A 16,865-nucleotide genomic window follows, 5' to 3' on the forward strand; every position below is an offset into this window, starting at 1 on the left:
TCTGTGCCTCCCAAAGCGGGGCAGTGAGGAAGCCGACACCCTGCCCCTCTGCCCACTGTGCAGGGCTCCCTGTGGGCTGCACCCCTGGCAGACTGGCCCTGTCCGGTTCACAGACACCACCTGGGCTCCGCGTGGCAGTCCTCACGGGTGCAGCACACCACCCCTCAGGCTGCTCTCAGCTTCACCAATGACATTTTTAGGGAGCCCTCACTGATGTCTAAGTTAGAGGTCTTCTCCACTCTGAGCCTCCCTAACGCCAGGATGCGCCGCGCTTCAGGAGACGGCCCCGCGGGGCAGGGCCCGGGCTGCGGGCTCCGTGGGATCAGAGCGAGGCCCTTGCTCCCCAGGGTCTGTGCCGCCCAGTTGTCGGCTGACTAAATGAGGGCAGGTGGGAGCACGGCGCAACACAGACCTTTTTTTTTTTCTTTTGACACTAGATCATTTTGAAGGGTCAGCTGGTGGTTAACTCCTGTGCTGGAAATAGCCCACTCGGGCAAACGCGCGGGGAGGCACGCCAACCAAGCGGCTTCTCCCCACCTTCAGCAAGAGGCTCAGGCTCAACTTCTAGCTCGCTTCTAGGTCCGGCCGTGCCTTCGCTCTGTTGAGGGGCACAGCAGAGGCAGGTAGGAGTCTTATCCCAACTCTGCAGACCCCAGGGGACAGGAGGTGGAGAGCAATGCAAAATGGCTAAACCTTCGGGGGTGCAGAGGAGGGCTTCTCCTCTCCCCCCAAACTAGCTGCTTCCCTACCTGCTCCCAGTCTGATCCCCCACTCTTGGTTGTAGGAAGCTGCAACCTTGCAGCTGGGGAGGTCGGGACTCAGATCAAGTGATGCGTCTCCAACCCCACAGCAAACAGATGGAGGATCTGGATGCAAACCCGGCCTACTATTCTCACACCGCCTCTCCCAGGCTCCACTAACCCTGTCCCTTCCTCCATCCACCTGTGACTTAGCACCTGCATCACAACCATCCTGAACGTCACAGGGAGGTTGCCCACAGGGTGTCGTGGTCACATCTGGGCCAATGGGGAAGAAGGAAGACAGAATAATCTCTTTGGGGGCTATCCATGCTGGCCTCTCCTTCCCAAAATGGTTGAATACAGATGAGAAATGATATGCTAAGATGTGTTAAAAACAGAACCCTGTGAGCACCAGAGCCCTGTCTGCCAGGCCCAGCCCATTCCCAGTGGCTAGGACAGTGCTGGTCAGCAGCAGGCGAGGGACTCAGTGCCTGGCTTCCAGCAGGGCCCTGTGCAAGATGGGAAATACACAGAGCAGAGGTCCTCATGCCTTCAGGGATGGGACTGCCTGCATTCTACCAATACGGAGACGAGCAGAGCGGGAGACGAGCAGAGCTGAGCAGAGCGGGAGCTCCCTTCCCCCCCACAGCTGCCGGGGAAAGCCCTGGGGCCCTCGCACAACACCATCCCTCGTGGTGGAGTGGAGGTCCAGCTTGCCTTTAAGAAGCAATTACAGCAAACCAAGGACATTCAGAGAAAAAGGAGCACCTTTCCCCTGCTAAGGATCAGTTGTCTAGGAGAAGCAATTATGCCCCCAGAATTCTTGCCTGCAATTAGTGTGATTACAATGGCCTGTTTTCCACTAACCACTGCAGCTAGGATTACACAGCCCCTTAGTGTTGGGTTTGAGGGAGAATTATCACATCTAGGATATTCCAAGTAATAACACCATTTTCCAACTGTTGGTGGCTATATTTGAATACAGATCTTTATTAGGAAAATTATAAGTGCATATACATTTTTCATTGATATGACTTCAAAGTAGGAATTGTTTCTCAAAGAGTTGTTTTTAAAAAAGCACACTGCATTTAGGAAGCTGCCTTCTCCTGGACCATTTTCACATTATCTGGGAAATGCAATTCAAACAATACAAAATACAGTATTCATCACATTTAACATTGAACCCATCATTGCTCAGACACTGAGAGGCCAGCAAGGTTGCAAAATAAGTTTTCTACATGGTTTTGTCAACTTGGCAATGTCAGTGGTCTGCTTAGGGGATGCGCAGTTTCTCGGGAGCATTTCCCAGGGATGGGACTCCCTCAGAATGGGTCAGGGAAGCTGTGTGGAGCGAACAGGGCCCCAAGGATCTCACCCACCTGGAGAAGGGTCACCTCCTGGGAATGGCTACCAACTCCCAGTTAGGGAGCCCAGGGTGGTAACACCAGCCAGAAAACCCCACCATGGCAGGCAAATGGGACCCAACGGAAAGGCTTAGGAAAGTCCCTGGACTCTACCCAGGGACAGCAACCCATTACCACTCAGACTCTCTGCTGAAAACGGAACCTTTCTTCTCTGGTGGCAGTCTCTGGGGAGCAGGTGGACAAGCAGACCACCTCTCCTGAGTGTCCTGGCTGGTGTCTCAGTGTCTGGCCAGAGTGGGACAAACAACAGCACAAACACACAGCACAGATGCCAGTCCCAGCACACAGCCTGGCTGTGAGCCCCCAGTGCCCCTTCCTGCGTCTTGATGCAAAGGCTGGCGGTGGAGGAGCCCCTGGAGGTCAGAGGGAGCACGGAGGGATGTCGGGCAGAGGCAACACCAGGCCCAGGAGGCAGGGCTGGGTGATGCCTCCTCAGCAGCTCCCTGACGCACCTGACTTGTAGTTTGAAAGCAAAAGAGATTGGGATAAGGAGAGATTCTTCCTTTGCAAATAGACTACTGTATTCCGATGCACATTGCATTGGGGGGAAGTCTCCAGGCAGGAGCTGATTGTTGCAGAGGAATCGCAACACAAACAATTTTCCCTGCGGTTTCTACTCTGTTTTCCTCTCTACGGAAGAAGAAGAGAATTGGTTTCTTACTTAACCATAGTCAGGATTTAGGGTCATATTTGTTTCCTCCAAGCAAGAAAATTAATGATTCCGGTTTAAGGATTGGGAGCAGGTACTTCCAAATTTTTACTGAGAGATTTCTAAGTATCTTGGATTACCTAGAAAATGACTATCCCACTGAAAATTCAATATTTCATGTATAATTCAGGAGCACCGTGTGACGGATTAATTTCAAAAGAGGGTTTGGAAACTAGTTCCGCATCTCTTATAACAATAAGATCCCTCAGACTTTATTTTTTCAATATAATATAGCTGGTTTGAGGATTTTAATTTTTGTTTAAATTAAGGGAAAGTTTTGGTCTTATAGATTTTGCCTTCTGCCATGAAGATCCAATTTAAAGGAATATTAAAGGGTCACTTACCAATGACCCCACAGATTATTAAATCTAAAACACCAACTATTCAAGGTTATTGTACGATAATTTACTTTCCACATGTTGCATACAGTGTCTTGTCCACTGATGTATTTCTTTGTTTTGCCCTTCTTTTTTACACTTTCTTCATTTTAAAAATGTTACTGAGGTTTTTAACCAAAAGGGAAAAGTATTAGTGAGACTGAATGAAAAACAAAACTAAACAAAAAAACCTCAAGTGCTTATCTTTTTAAAGCAAAAATTTTAAGTGGTTTAATGCAACACTACAATCTGCCTTCAGTCAAAGGGAAACACTCTGAATGTCAGGAATTTTCACTAACTGCAGACAGCCCATCTCTGTCTCAGAGGAAGCCCTGCTGGGCGTACTGGAAGTGCAAGGTGACCTGGGGCAGCAGAGAGGGCCCAGGCTGTAAGGTTAGAGATGATGGCATTGACGAATGGTGGAAAAGATGAGGTTAGATTTTAATTGGGAATGAATCTTCACCAGGATTGATTATTTTATGGGCTGGGTTTTAAAAACTAAACAAAGGTTGACAATTCTTTTCTTGTTTTCCCCAAACAATGCTGGGTTTGGCTCTAGTTTTAAGGTATCAGCAACTACAGAGGGTCAACAGTCCTCTGAGGTCCACACTGCTGCAGACCACATTGCCTTGGGTGCTGTTTATTGATCCACATGGTTTTGTGATCAGTGGGGGAACCAAGCCAGCTCACCCCAACAGACCACAGCTCTGGTGAGGAACTCGGTCACAGAGCCCAAGGGGTACTGCCTCCCACTGAGCCTTTGCATATGACGAGCATACGGTGCATGCACCAAGACATTGGTCATGGATGAGGATGCTGGCTTTGAACAAATACACAGAATTGGACAATGGACAATATTCCAAGCAAGACATAGACGTGCACAGTGTTTTCAGGTAGCACAAGACATTTTGATTTTCTTCTTGGTGCCGGTTTAAATTAAAGCTTTGGTCTTGAGAGAGTCCTTTTTTGGGGTCATGGTGACAGTCTTGGATGCACATGGCGATGGATGAGAGACAGAATGATGGAAGAACATGATGGATGTGGAAGAGAGCTCCCGATGAGGGCTGGTCTCACTCTGCCCTGGCCTCACACTCCTGTCTCAGCTCAGGGAAGCCCTGCCATCCTCACCAGGGAGGCGGCCCCTTTGGAGGAGGGGGGAGCCTCATGTCTGGCCCTCTGGAGCCTTCCCTCCACCACCCCACACTGCAGAGGGCAGCGTCACTGTGCTCTGCCCGCGCTGACGCGTCCTGGTGGCTCCAGCCTAGGCATGGTACTGGCGAGCTGGGAGAGACGCCAAGTGCAGGAACCCCTGTGACTGGGGCTCCCCGGGAAAGAGACCACAGTAAAGTAAGTAAAATAACGGCCTTAGTCTAAGCTCCTATGTGTCACCAGTGACACTGGATAATCAAACTAAATGAAAAATAAACACCATGTTTACTACATAACCAATAGTGAAAGTAAGGCAAAGTGTGCAAAACAAAGCCCTGGGCAAGGCCCTGGGCCGAGCCGGGCGGGGAAGCGGCCGCAGGCCCTTCCTAACACTGGTTCGGACCTGGGCTCCTACTGTAAGGCTTCCTCAGGCGTCTGACCCACCTCTCACATCTTGAACCTCCTGTTGACAAGAACAGAGGGAGACACCATTAAGGCGGGTCCCACCAAGCAGGTGACCCTGAGCCGGTTCCGGCAGCTTGCACGGACGCCCAGGGGCTTCCCTTAGCTCGAATCGCCGGCCTCCCCGCACCGGCCGGGAGAGCGGGAGGGTAGTGAGAGAGCAGCCAGGCTCAAGCGGGAGGATCGGATGAAGGCGGGAAGCAGAGCACAGAGACGCAGGAGCACGGGTGTGGCACACGCAGGACAGCACGCAGGCACTGCACAGGGTCGCGCGTGGCGGGCGCTGCCGCCCGCTGGGCTGAGGCTCAGGGCTCCCAGGACTCTGCATCCGGCCTCACCCTCCCTGAGAAGAGGCACTTCCCGTGGCTTCCATCAACCCGGCCCTGGCCCTCACACCTCTAGGCCAGGCGCCGCACTGCGCGGGCCCGGTGGCACCTGGGGTGCGTGCGTGGGCGGCCGGGCTCCCCGCAGGGACACGTGCCGGGCAGCGCACGGTGACCCGGGACCGCCGCGCTCCTCTCACCTGGCCAGCTCGGCGAGCGAGCCCTTCCTAGCTTCAACCCACCACGGCACGGAAGGGAATCCAGTCGCACTCCTCCGCTTCCGGGGCGCCCCGTGTTCCGCGGGCTGGGCCTCCGCCCTTCCTAAGCGCTTCATAAGCCTCCTGAGACACAGTGGGGCCCAGGCCCACACAGCACGGGATGAACAAAAACAAATGCTTGCTTGCATTTGTTAGTGTGGGCCCCACTCTTAGTCCCTGCAGCTTCGGCTTCCGCTCCCCCGGAGTGGGGTGGGTGGGAGGAGTGCCCCCTGGTCCCTGCAGCAAGCAGTCTGTCACCTCAGGGCAGCATGAGCCCGCCCTCTGTTGCTAGAGGGCCAGCAGCTCTCCATGCTGCCCCAGGGCTGACTGCCCAGCCCCCCTCGGCACACAGCACACAGCCCCAGCCCCGCTGCTGTGTAGTCTGAAGGGGGGAGGTGAGGGGCTCCAGGAGCCTTTGTGAGGGCTCCAGACAGAACCGCCCCTGGCTTCCACAGGAAGGAAGGCAGCCCTGCCACCAAACAGGTGCCCTGAGGTGGGGGCAGGGACACAGGCAGCCCTGCACACCCAGGGCCCAGGCCTTGGGTTGGTCCTGGCACTGACAACAGGGATTGGGCTGGAGAGCTATCCAGAGGAAGGGACAGCGGTGAGAAACAAATGGCCCTTGGCTGTGTGCCCTGGCAGGACCCTTCTCCATGAAGAAGGCAGATGGCTGCAATCACAAGGGAGTTCATTAGCACACAAGGGGATGCGCGCTCCATGCCCAGGTGAGCATGACTTGCAGGGACCTTGGGGCTTTCTGTTCCTGAAACCCATTTCTCCATCCTCTAACCACTGCACCTTCCTGCGTGCATTTATTGAAGGTATGACCAGGGCTCTGGGGGTCAGGCCAGGCATGTGTCTGTGAGGTGGGGGCAGGGGTGACAAATCCAGGGTGTCCTTTTTCAAAGCAAGACTGAAATCAGGGCCTTGCTCTCCTAAGGGGTCTCCATCCTCCTGGTCTGAATTAGAAGACTTGGCAAAACACCTCACCATAAATCTGCTGGGGTGGGGAGGGGGTGGAGGAAGGTTCTAGAACTTAAACCATGTCCAGTTTAGGCAGATAAGGTACTTCCCCTGAGTGAGGACTGAGGCAGCTGTGCCCTGTAGCCCAATCACACCATCATGCAGAAAGCAGGAGGGGGCAGGCTGGGAGTCCCTGGGGCTCTGGGCTCTTCACACATTTCCAGAACACATCTGTCCTCCATCTGGGGGACCCCTTTAAAGACTCTACAGTAAATTGCTGGAAGAGGAGGCTCCCTGAGGAGTGTTTCCACGTCTGCTCTCTGGGAATGCAGCATTCCCTCCTCTCACCCCACACAGTCTGCAGAAACCCACCAGGCTTGGAGGTAAGGTGGCCTACATAGCCCTGGGAGGAGGGACTGGGGATGTCCCTTCCCAACTGGTGGAGTGGTCCAGGGCCAGGCACTTGGAGAAAGCTAGGGCTGAGCCCTACGGGCTAGTCAGTTATCCCCTACCCTGAGAAGGCCACAGAGGGTGGAAGGCACATGTCCCTTCCTGGTGAGGCCACCTCTGCTGGGTCAGCAGGCTGCTCTGTCTCCAGGGGAGTGCAGACTGCAGGTGGGCAGAGCCGTGCGCTCTGAGTGAGTGAGGGCCATGTAGGAGAGGGAGGGAGGACGTGCTGGGAGCTCCCCAGCCAGGGAGACACTGGAGACCCCAGACTGTCCAGAGTCCTGGGCACGCAGGATCCGAGGACGCCCGCCCCGGTCTCTGCACAACTACTTTCTTTCTTCATAACTTAGCAGACCAAGAAGGGCCTTAAAAAGCACATAAATACAGGAACTGATGTGGCCAGGGGGGGCGGCAAAGCGTTGCTCGCCCCAGAAGTCTGAGCACCTGCCCAGTCTGCAGGGGTCAGCCCTGGAGCAGGGTCGAGCAAATTTACAAAGCGCGGAGAGCAGAGTGCACTGCGGTCCATCTCCAGGTGGCAGATAACTAGTTTTTCCTTTTCTGGGCAGCCTTTCTCTTCTTCTGTCGCTTCTTTTTTCCTATCTTTTCTTTTTTCCCCACTTTTTCTTCTCTGCGCCCCCTTAGATAAAATTAGTAGAACCATTAATAAGGTTGAAATAAACAAGAGTCCATCTCAGTCTGCACAAGATGTAATGCTGGCCCATGGATCAGTTTAACTCTGTAGTCCCTGGCCTGGAAGCCCCTGGTCAAAGCACTACTCATGTCAGTAACTCATTAAAATAAATTAGACATCTCCCCCCGATTCAGAGTATTCAACAAGCTTCTATAAGGCCTACGAACTGGTTATAGTGGTGGCCAATTTGCCTGGCCCTGGTGCCTACTACCTGCCATGAGGACAAGGAATCCACACCTTGGAGGTAGCAGGGGGCACACCCAGGGCCACGCTGCCTTGGTCGTCTGTGCCTCCCACCCTGCCCTGCTCTCATCGGGCTTCCTTCCTTCTCAACGCAGAGCTGAACTCTCTGCTTTCTTGAAGAAACCTCTACATTTCCAACTGAATGATGCCTTGGCGGCTGGAGGCCCCAGGTTCAGATGGCATCCAGGACAGGAGAAAGAAATCAGCCCATCCCACCTTCTCCTCTCTGGATGCCTGTGAACACCCCTGGGAATGACTGGGATTGTTCTGGAGAACGAAGGAGAGAGCTGGTTAGCAGAATTTTATTAGAGCAACTGGCTCATGACTGTCACATTAAAATGATTCAAGCCGAATGGTATTTAATGATTTATGTGGTGAGGCCACCTGTTCCTGTGTAAGCTCGGTATTAACCACAGCCTGGAGTCATGGGATTTTTACATGGGAAAATGTGAAAGCTTGGTATTACTAGGGTTGAGTCTCTGGGGATTACATGGGATGTTAGGAGAACCGAGGAGGAGGAAGGAGGGGGAGAGGAATTAGTGAGTCAAATATTATTCCTCAGAACACTAGCACTGCTACTTCCATTGGGTTAAAAAAAAAAGATGCAAAAACTTGAGCTGCAGCCCTAATCTGCTCATGAGAAAAGCCCATACGCTATCACGCATGAGCTCTACAGAAGGGACCTACGGCACCTGATCAGCAGGCAGGCTTATTTTTATAAATTTCAGAAATGCATATGAGCTCCATCTCTAACAACTAGTGAATTTTATTTCAGGTAAATAAATTCCCACATACAGTAGGAGGTTTATACCATGGAACAATTAGCATTTTATTGCTAGTGCAGATAATGTCACATTTGATACAATTTTAGTACAAGTGAAAAAATACACTGTGGCTAACATTGAAAAGCTGCAAACACATGTATATATCATATATATTTCTTTACAAATTGCCAGTAGTTTAAGATAATAGAGAAATGCAAACTACTGACATATATATGGCTCCACTTCAAATATATGAATTGTTTAACTATAAATATATTCTGAAATACATTTGTTTTCTAAAGAAACATAAAAAATGTGCACAAAAATATATATAAAAATGCCTTGCAAAAAGTTACAAATACCACTAGGACCATCTGTGGATCACATTTATGCATGGAAATTTCATCTTGCCACAATTATGATTGGAACCTGAAACCCTACTATGGCTTCAGGAAGGACGAGTGGCAAGATGCTGATTTATTCATTTATTTTTCACTTCTGATTTCAGAAACCTCAGAGTCTGTAGAGCCTTCATGGCATTCATTGGCTTCAGAGGCAATCAAAGAAACCAAATTCCTCAAAGCAAGCTCTCAAATTTAAAATTGCATTTGATTCTGCAAAGACTTGTCTTTTGTGGGAAAGCAGGGGCATGATCTCACATCCCCAGGAGAGGGCCGGCTCCGTTCTGGAGGAGGCCGCAGATGGATCTCACAGAGGGCCCGAGTCAGGGGCAGGCAAAGGGAGGAGAGGGACGCAGGGCAGGAGCCCCAGCCGTCACCCTCCTCCCCACCAGTGCAGCACTGACCAGGCTACAGCAATGAGAAGCAGAAGCCAGATGAAGCATGCTCTCGGAGGCAGGGAGAGGGCGGAGTGGCTGGGAGAGGGTCTCTGAGCACAGTCCCCAGTGACACAGCTTCTACATGAGCCAATCACTGAGCTTGAAAGAGGAGGTGCAGGCGGCGGCCAGTAGCTACTGCCTCGCACTGGTTGGTATCTGAGAGCCACAGGCTGTCACCCTCGGAGGGGTGCCCTCTGGCAGTAGCCTCCGCATCTAGAGGAAGGACGGCTTTCCCCGCTCCCTGCTAAGCCACTGGCTGACTGTGCCCAGACTCCCAGGGGAGAAGAGAAGCGCCAAAACAAACCAGATACAGATCTTGAAGTAATCATTGATTTTAAAAAATGGTAATGAGGATGATGATGATTATGATGATCATGAGGGAACTGACTGGTAGGAAATGCGGTTGGGATAATACAATTTCTTAGAAAAACCCCAGTTATAAAAGCTTCAATGTGCAAGGGTAGGGGACTTGGATGAACACAGCTGCAGTACCGTACTACGTGCTACAAATGCAGTGTCTATATGCTGGCAAACCTCAGGCCCGATCCCGGATCAATGCACCACCCACAGGCACACCGAGCCTCCTGCTTCAGCACCCCACCCACCTCTGCCCTCTCATCTCGCACAGGGTTTTAGCTTTCCTCAAGTGGGTCTAGCGGGAAGTCCTTTGTGGTGGTTGTGCTTACTTGTTTAAAGCTTTCTCCAGGTACTCCTGGATCCACTTGAGCTTTGGGTCGATGCACACTTGCCTGTTGTTGCTCTTCAGCCTTGCCCTGCGGGACACAAGAGGCGAGAGCGCACAGCTCAGCGGGAGGGAGGCATTGCTGCCACCTGCACTGGCTCACTCAGCACCCACTGAGGACCCTCACGGATGCCAGGTGCCCCGTGCAGCAGGCTCAGGTGCGAGAGCCACTCAAGGTGTCCTGGGGAAGGTACCACGCTGGCAGTGTGGCACATTCCATCGCAGACATATGGAAAAGTGACTGACGCCTTTAGAGGGGAGTCCAGGAGAATTCACATAAGGGAGCATTAGCACTGCCTTTGAAGGGTAAGTAGGAGAGTGTAAAGGGAATAAAGGGGAAGGGAGAAACAGGAGCAAATACACCAAGGGGGTCAAAGTGCACAGAGGACATTGAGGAAGAGAAGGGAACAGAGTGTTCAAGAATCCTGTGGCCAGATGTACAGGGAGAATGGAGAGCAACAGAGTGGATTTTCGTTTTGATGGATCGACTTGAGAGTGCATGCAACAGACTTAAGGACGGGCATGAGAAAAGGCTTCAGGACAGACACAGGAGGAAGCCTGGAGGCAGAAGACCCATCAGGAGGTACTACAATAGTCAGGGTGGGTGGGGGGTGACAGTCCGGTGAGGGGAGCGACAGTGCTGGTGGTTTGCCAGAAAATGGTTTCCATACAGATTTTACAAGTTCACTAAATGGTTCTTGGTCACATTAATTTTTGCAAAGGTCAACCCAGAAAAGCCTCCCTCCACGCAAATTCCTGGGGAAGACCTGGATTTGTCTCTCTGGATCCCTCTCCACAAAGACCTGGGTGCCGAGTAATCTCAAGCAGCCCAGGGACACCCTGCCCAGCCACTCTTGAGTGAAGACAGCTAAGCCCCAGCACAGGTCTGTGAAGACGGCTAAGCCCCGGCGCAGTGGCGCAGGAGCACCCGGAGAAGTCTTCAAGCAGCCTGCCCCCTAAGTGCAGGAGGTGTGCATAGGGAGGGTGGCTCAAAGCAAGGCACAACGGAGTGCAAATCTGGGCACTGCCATTTACTCATGTTTGCCCAGACCTGAGAATTGTATTTGGCATGTTCACCTTCAAGGTGCACTCCCAGCAAGTGAACCGGCATCATCTGTGCTGTAAATGAGGTCCGTACTAGCTAGATTCAATACCATTAAAATACTCCTTACAGGAGACATAGGATTTTATTGTAGGCAAAGCAGTGAAAAAACATTCATTTTCTATGGCCCTGAAACATATTGCAAATGACAAGTACATTCCAGGCAGCAAAGGCTAGAAAAGAAGAAACACAAAGAAAATGAAACCTATAACAGTTGGTGCTGGTAGAAAAGTCTTTGGTAAATTGCAGCTTTGGTTCTGACTGCTGTGTCCCTACTCCATTTTTAGCATGAGGATTTCTAAAAATCCTCCTGGATTTTTAGATCTTCCCCAGGAGACTCCGAGCCCTCGTCTAGACACAGGACCTTGCGGGCACAGGAGGGCCAAGCAAGGGACTTTCACGCATGTGGCTTTCTTCCTGCACCTCTCCTAGCCTTCTGCACCCCAGGTGAGAGATCTTCGTGCTTGGTGGATGTGTGACTTGGGTTTTCCTTGTTTCCCACACGAACGAAATCAAATGTGAGCAGCTGCCATTAACACTAAACGAAATCAAACACTCGTGTATTGTACTTGAGAAAATGCAGGTAAGTGATTGGAAAATTTTCAAATTTCATCAAGTGGTTGAAGATGACTTAAAGTGAATTTGGGTCTTCTGAGTTTTTGCTACATGACACAGGATTTAGAGCACCAGAGCCCTAGAACTGGCAGGACAGACAGAACCGATACTAGCAAAGGGCTGGCTATTTCACTGGCCTTCAGCCAAAACCTCAGTGAAGCCCGGGGTTTCTCTAGCTGAGAGGCACCCAGTTCTGCTGTGCTGAAGAAAGGAAGCTTGGGAAGAAGCGAGAACCACTGGGAGCACAGCCTAATGCCTAGGGCAAGAGTCGTTGCCATTAATTATGCCACGCTCAAGGCTGGACACTTGGCGAATGCCATTTCAATTCTATTAATAAGACTGCACTCGCTGTTACTACATCCACTAGATGCAACGTCCCTGGAGGATGACATTCGAGACTTACACAATCTGAAGGGCACAGTTGGCAGTGTTGAGGATTTTGAGATGCTTGACATTGGCTCTGGCAACATGGCTTTCGAAGAATCGGCATGGACATCTGTAGCTCAGGCTGACCGGTTTCCCTAGAAGAGGTAAGGAGAACAAGCCAATTTGTCACCCTCCCTGGCTTTGGGAAACGTGTGTCTGGGTCTGCAGCCAATGGGTAAGATAGTGCAATGACGGTAGGTTAAGGATCAAGAAATGGCATCAGTGGGCAGGTCACAGGCACATTCTGGGAAAGCCATCTCCTCCTCAGGAGCGCAGTGAGTTCTGTCTGGGCGTAGGCTCAGCTTCTACAGGGCAAGGGGACAGAAGGGCCTAGGGGTGAGATGGCCAGAGGAGGGTGGGGAGATTAAATTAGAAGGCACCTGCTCAAGTATCACAAGATAAAACTAGTAATTACAAGAGATAACAGTTTCAGTCCAAGGTACTAGGAATCCCAATTTTCTTTACAAAATAAACTCCTACAGGGACAACTGAGAAAGACCTCTCTACACAGGCAGGGGGGAGGGGGAGGAAGGAGGCTCCAGGCTCCCCGCCCCGCCTCCTCTGGCAGCTCTCAGGAATGCTGCCCTCTTCCCAATCCCCTCCCCCCCCCCCAGCATCCTCTCTCCTCACATTCACCTTAAGCCCTGGAAAGCACAAAGAATCCGGCTCCTTTCCTACCTGGGAGTCCCCAGAGCACAGGACAAGGGCCCACCTTCTCCTCAGCTTTTGTCCCAAGGCTTGGAGATTAGTGGGACTGGAGTACAATGTGGCTTCCATTGCCTGTGCAGGGATGCTGCAGCCTTCCAATTGCATTAAGATCTTTGCAAATTCACCAGTTTACAAAAGGCCATAATTGACGGTCATTAGTGTAAATAAGCAAGGGGCATCTGCAGAATTTACCACTCACCCTTTGAGTCTAGAATTGCAAACCCTAGGGGGCTGGGATTTGTGGGACTATTTTTTGGTTTTTGTTTTCCCTGCAGATTTTATCCAGGATCTACTTAATACCCCAAATTATTTGAATCTGTGGATCCTTTCATCAGGGATTAAATGTATGCCTGAGAATATTTAACCCAGAGATTTTTTTAAAAGAGTTTGCCAGTTTACAGAATTCTGGGAAGCCTGGGTGATCCTGAAGTTCTGCACCTTTGGGAAAGAGAGCTGGGAAAGTTGGAGGAAGTCGTGTGAGTGAGGGTCTTATTTTATTTTTTCTATAGACTGCATTCAATTGAGGGATGTTGTGGGCTGGGAACAGCAGTGTATTTAGACACTGAGTCAGAGGAAAACCCCACCCCCCAAAGGCAACTCCCTGAAAACCAGAAGGAGAAAGCCTGGATCAAGATGCCCAGTGACTCAAGGCGCTGGAGAGACAGGGAGAAGTCTTCACATTTACACCTAATGTAACTCCAGAAAGCCACCTCTGGGCCCACTTCCAGCAACTGCATTGGTTCTCTGCAGGGGATGTCAGTACTAAACTGTAACCAGATCACCTGGGAAAGCGCCCCTGTAGGCTGGGAGTCAGGCAGCTTGGGTAACTGGGGAGCCACAGGCTCCTCTCTGAGTGCTACACCACCAGGTTTCCCTGGATTTTTCCTGGGGCCTTCAGAGCGAGGGGGATGGAGGAGGAGGGTGCACAGGAGCGCTGAAGTCTGGTGGTGAGACACAAGTCCCAGCCTCAGAGCCACAGTGAGCTTGAATGCAGGCAGCCCAAGTGCAAGTGCTCCAACCCTACTGGGATGGGTGGGGGCTCCCACTCCCCAGAGTCCCTGAGATGCAGTTCGGGCCCCACTAACCAAGCAGTGGCCATCAGACCAGAAATCAGAGCCTGCCTATTCAGAGCTCAGGACACAGGCTTTCTCTCACTCCTGTCCCAGCCACCCACTGGGATTATCCATTTCCTTCAAAGGCAATTCTTATTCTTACTCCCAGGACCCAACTGCCAGCCCAAGGCAGGGAATTCCAACAGGTTTTTTAAAGTGACAGAGCCCCTAGGTGTTCTTACCAAGAGAACTGGGTTCTATGTCCACCTCCTGTTCTTTCCTCCAGTTTTCTGTCAGTATTACTAACTTTTCCAACTGTTTTGGATGTTACTCCGTGTGTATGGGCAAGAGTCCTGACCAGCTCCAATGTTATCGTGGATTTGGGACCTGGGAGCTTGGTACCCAGAGCAGTTTCCTGAGAGCCTTCTGTGCCACCAGTGCAGAGAATGGAGCCCCTCCAGCCCCTCCAAGCAGGCTGGGAATGGGGCCATCCTGGGTTTAACCCCAGCAACCCCAGGGCACCCAGGAGCCCAGCTTCTTGACTGTGGTCAGCCAATGGGGGGAGGGTAGGGGCACCAGCAGGGCTTTTCCCAGTGTGTCAGGAGCCTAAGTGTGGGATCAGAGGGCACACAGGCACTGGGAGGTAAAAACAAAAAAATGCATTCTACCAATGCATGCAAGGAGAACCAGCCCAGCTTGGAGACCAGGACTTTGACCTGGTTACTTGGGTGCCAAGAAGGCAACTCCTCTGAGGGGCCAAGCAACCCAACCTTTCCAAGGGTCAGGGGGGGGGTCTGTGAGACACCCCATTTTCTCTGTGATTCCTCCGGATCAGCTGCACAGGTCCTGGGTCCCTGCATTCCAGTCCCACAGTCACATCTGCAGCATTGGGGGGAGGGTGGGGAAGGGGACCATTTCCCAGAGAGATGCACTATGACACCTCCACCCTCATCAAACCACTCTATCATTAATGCCCAGAGTGCCCCATAGCCTGGGGGGTTCAGTGTGAGACATAGCCTCAGATACTTTTTCAGCAACAAGAAAAATTCTAAATTGCCTCCAATCTGGGTCCTCTGCAGCCCTGACCAACAACTTGCTATGTTTTTAAAGAACACTTCCCAAGCAGTCACCTGCGACCAGGTCAGCCCAGGCTCTCCTGCCAGGCTCACGCCTGCCATACCACACTGGAGTCCAGTGAGGAGCTGCTGCAGGGTCTGCCAGAATCCTGCCTGCGCCTGGGGCGCTAGCCTGGCGCAGACCTCGCTCAGCTATAGCAAGAGCACTCAGAGTGTCCTTCAAACCTTTCCAGGAAACTTCGCAGCCAAGGAAGCCAGTGGCCGGACTGCCTAGGTTTTGTTTTGTGTCCAGAGGCAACAGTTTATTTGGTTTGCAGCAGCAGTGTCCTGTGACCCTGCAGCGAGTTTCTCTTAAGCATTAAAAAAAAAAAAAAAAAAAAAAAAAAAAAAAAAAAAAAACGAAAAAGAAAAGAAAAACTTCTCCCAGTGAAACGGGACACCACCATTCCCAGTGGCCCAAGGCCTCCGCGACTGAACTCTGCTGCAGTTCTCATTCCAAGGCAGAGCGATCAGCCGGCTGGTGACAAAGGCGCCAGTCTGCAGGTGTGTTTGGGGGCTGGGGAGGGGAGTGCAAAACGCGGACCGCCCGGGGCCTTCCTCAGTGAACCCAGGAAGAGGCCCGGAGACAGTGGCTGGAGCGCCTAGGTTTGCGTCGCAGTGAACCGCGGAGCTGTGCAGAAGCAGAGCCTGGCGGGTGGCGCAAGCCCAACAGCTGCGCCGCGCGGCCCGCCTATGCCTGGTCCGGAGCCCCGAGATGGTGCAGGGGGAGGACCGGCTTTGCGTGGAGGGGTCTCAGAGCGGCTGCATTCAACCTCACGGCCAGGACAGGCGCAGTCGTGGTATGAGGCTGGCTTCGCAAAGCGCTCCCAGCCATACGCACGGCGAGATCGCATCTCCAGCACTGCGCGCAGCGGGACCTCGGAGCCACTCACCGCTGGAAACCCAGCCCGTGCTGGGAGGGCACTAGCTGGGGGTGGGCGGGCAGGGGTCTGGGGCGCCTCGCTTGCCCGCTCCGAACGAACGCGCCCTCAGTGCGCTCCTGCCCAGTTAGCCTGTCTGACCTACCTCTGCAGCCCGCTCGAGGTCGGGCGGCCGCTCTTTGTGGGGCGCAAAACCTCCGCACGATGCGTGGGGCTTGGGACGCGGCGCCTCGTGGGAGTGCGCCCCGCGAAGCAGGCCGCCTCGGCCTCTGCTGTGCCAGGCGGAGCAACGCGGGTTCGCGCCGAGCAGCGCGGGCGCAAGCAGAGGCCCGGAGCGCGGTCCGAAACCCCAAGCCCGGGGCCTGGAGCCCTGCCGGGGCTCCGCCGCCGGGCACACTCACCGTCGCTGAGGCAGAACGCGGTCAGCACGAGGAACAGCATGGCAATGACCTTGCAGTCCATGGCGCGGACGGCTGGCGGGTGGCGGCGGCGGACGCGGGCCGGACACGGAGAGGACGCGGCGGCGGACGGAGAGTGAAAGTGCGGCGGCGGGAGGCGCGCGCCGGCCGCTTTAGAGGGGAGAGCGGGCGGGCGGGGCGGGGCCGCGCGAGGGGCGGGCCGGGAGCCGAATCTTGGCCGTGGCCGGGGTCTCTGACGCGCGTCCCCCTCCCACACGGCCGCCCCTCCTCCGCGGCCGCAGTGCCCCGGGGGCCACAGTGCGCACGGCCTTTGACCTCCCCGCCCTGCTCCGCGGGCCAGCCGCGCGGCGAGGCTGGGCCGGAGGGCCGTCTGCGCCCATCCGCAGATGGAGAGACCCAGGCCCTTCGGCGGAAAGTG

At 53.2% G+C, this 16,865-nt stretch overlaps 1 protein-coding gene and 1 pseudogene across 2 annotated transcripts; both read right to left on the reverse strand.

Moving 5' to 3' along the window:
- Nucleotides 1–1,710: 1,710 nt before the first annotated feature.
- On the reverse strand, nucleotides 1,711–16,603 carry CXCL12 (C-X-C motif chemokine ligand 12). 2 transcript variants are annotated; one of them, XM_012751098.2, is made up of 4 exons: nucleotides 16,430–16,603; nucleotides 12,250–12,367; nucleotides 10,074–10,160; nucleotides 1,711–4,862 (listed from the first exon to the last, which is right to left on the reverse strand). In XM_012751098.2, the coding sequence occupies exons 1-4, from the start codon at nucleotides 16,488–16,490 to the stop codon at nucleotides 4,847–4,849; spliced, it is 282 nt and encodes a 93-aa protein (XP_012606552.1). In that variant the 5' UTR covers nucleotides 16,491–16,603; the 3' UTR covers nucleotides 1,711–4,846. The 2 variants fall into 2 exon arrangements, with proteins under 2 accessions (XP_012606552.1, XP_012606551.1); XM_012751097.2 differs by lacking the exon at nucleotides 1,711–4,862 and adding an exon at nucleotides 7,254–7,488.
- Nucleotides 15,379–16,124, reverse strand: LOC142875623 (uncharacterized; annotated as a pseudogene).
- Nucleotides 16,604–16,865: the final 262 nt, after the last annotated feature.

The sequence above is a fragment of the Microcebus murinus genome, chromosome 14 (genome assembly GCF_040939455.1).
Source record: "Microcebus murinus isolate Inina chromosome 14, M.murinus_Inina_mat1.0, whole genome shotgun sequence".
Taxonomy (NCBI): domain Eukaryota; kingdom Metazoa; phylum Chordata; class Mammalia; order Primates; family Cheirogaleidae; genus Microcebus; species Microcebus murinus.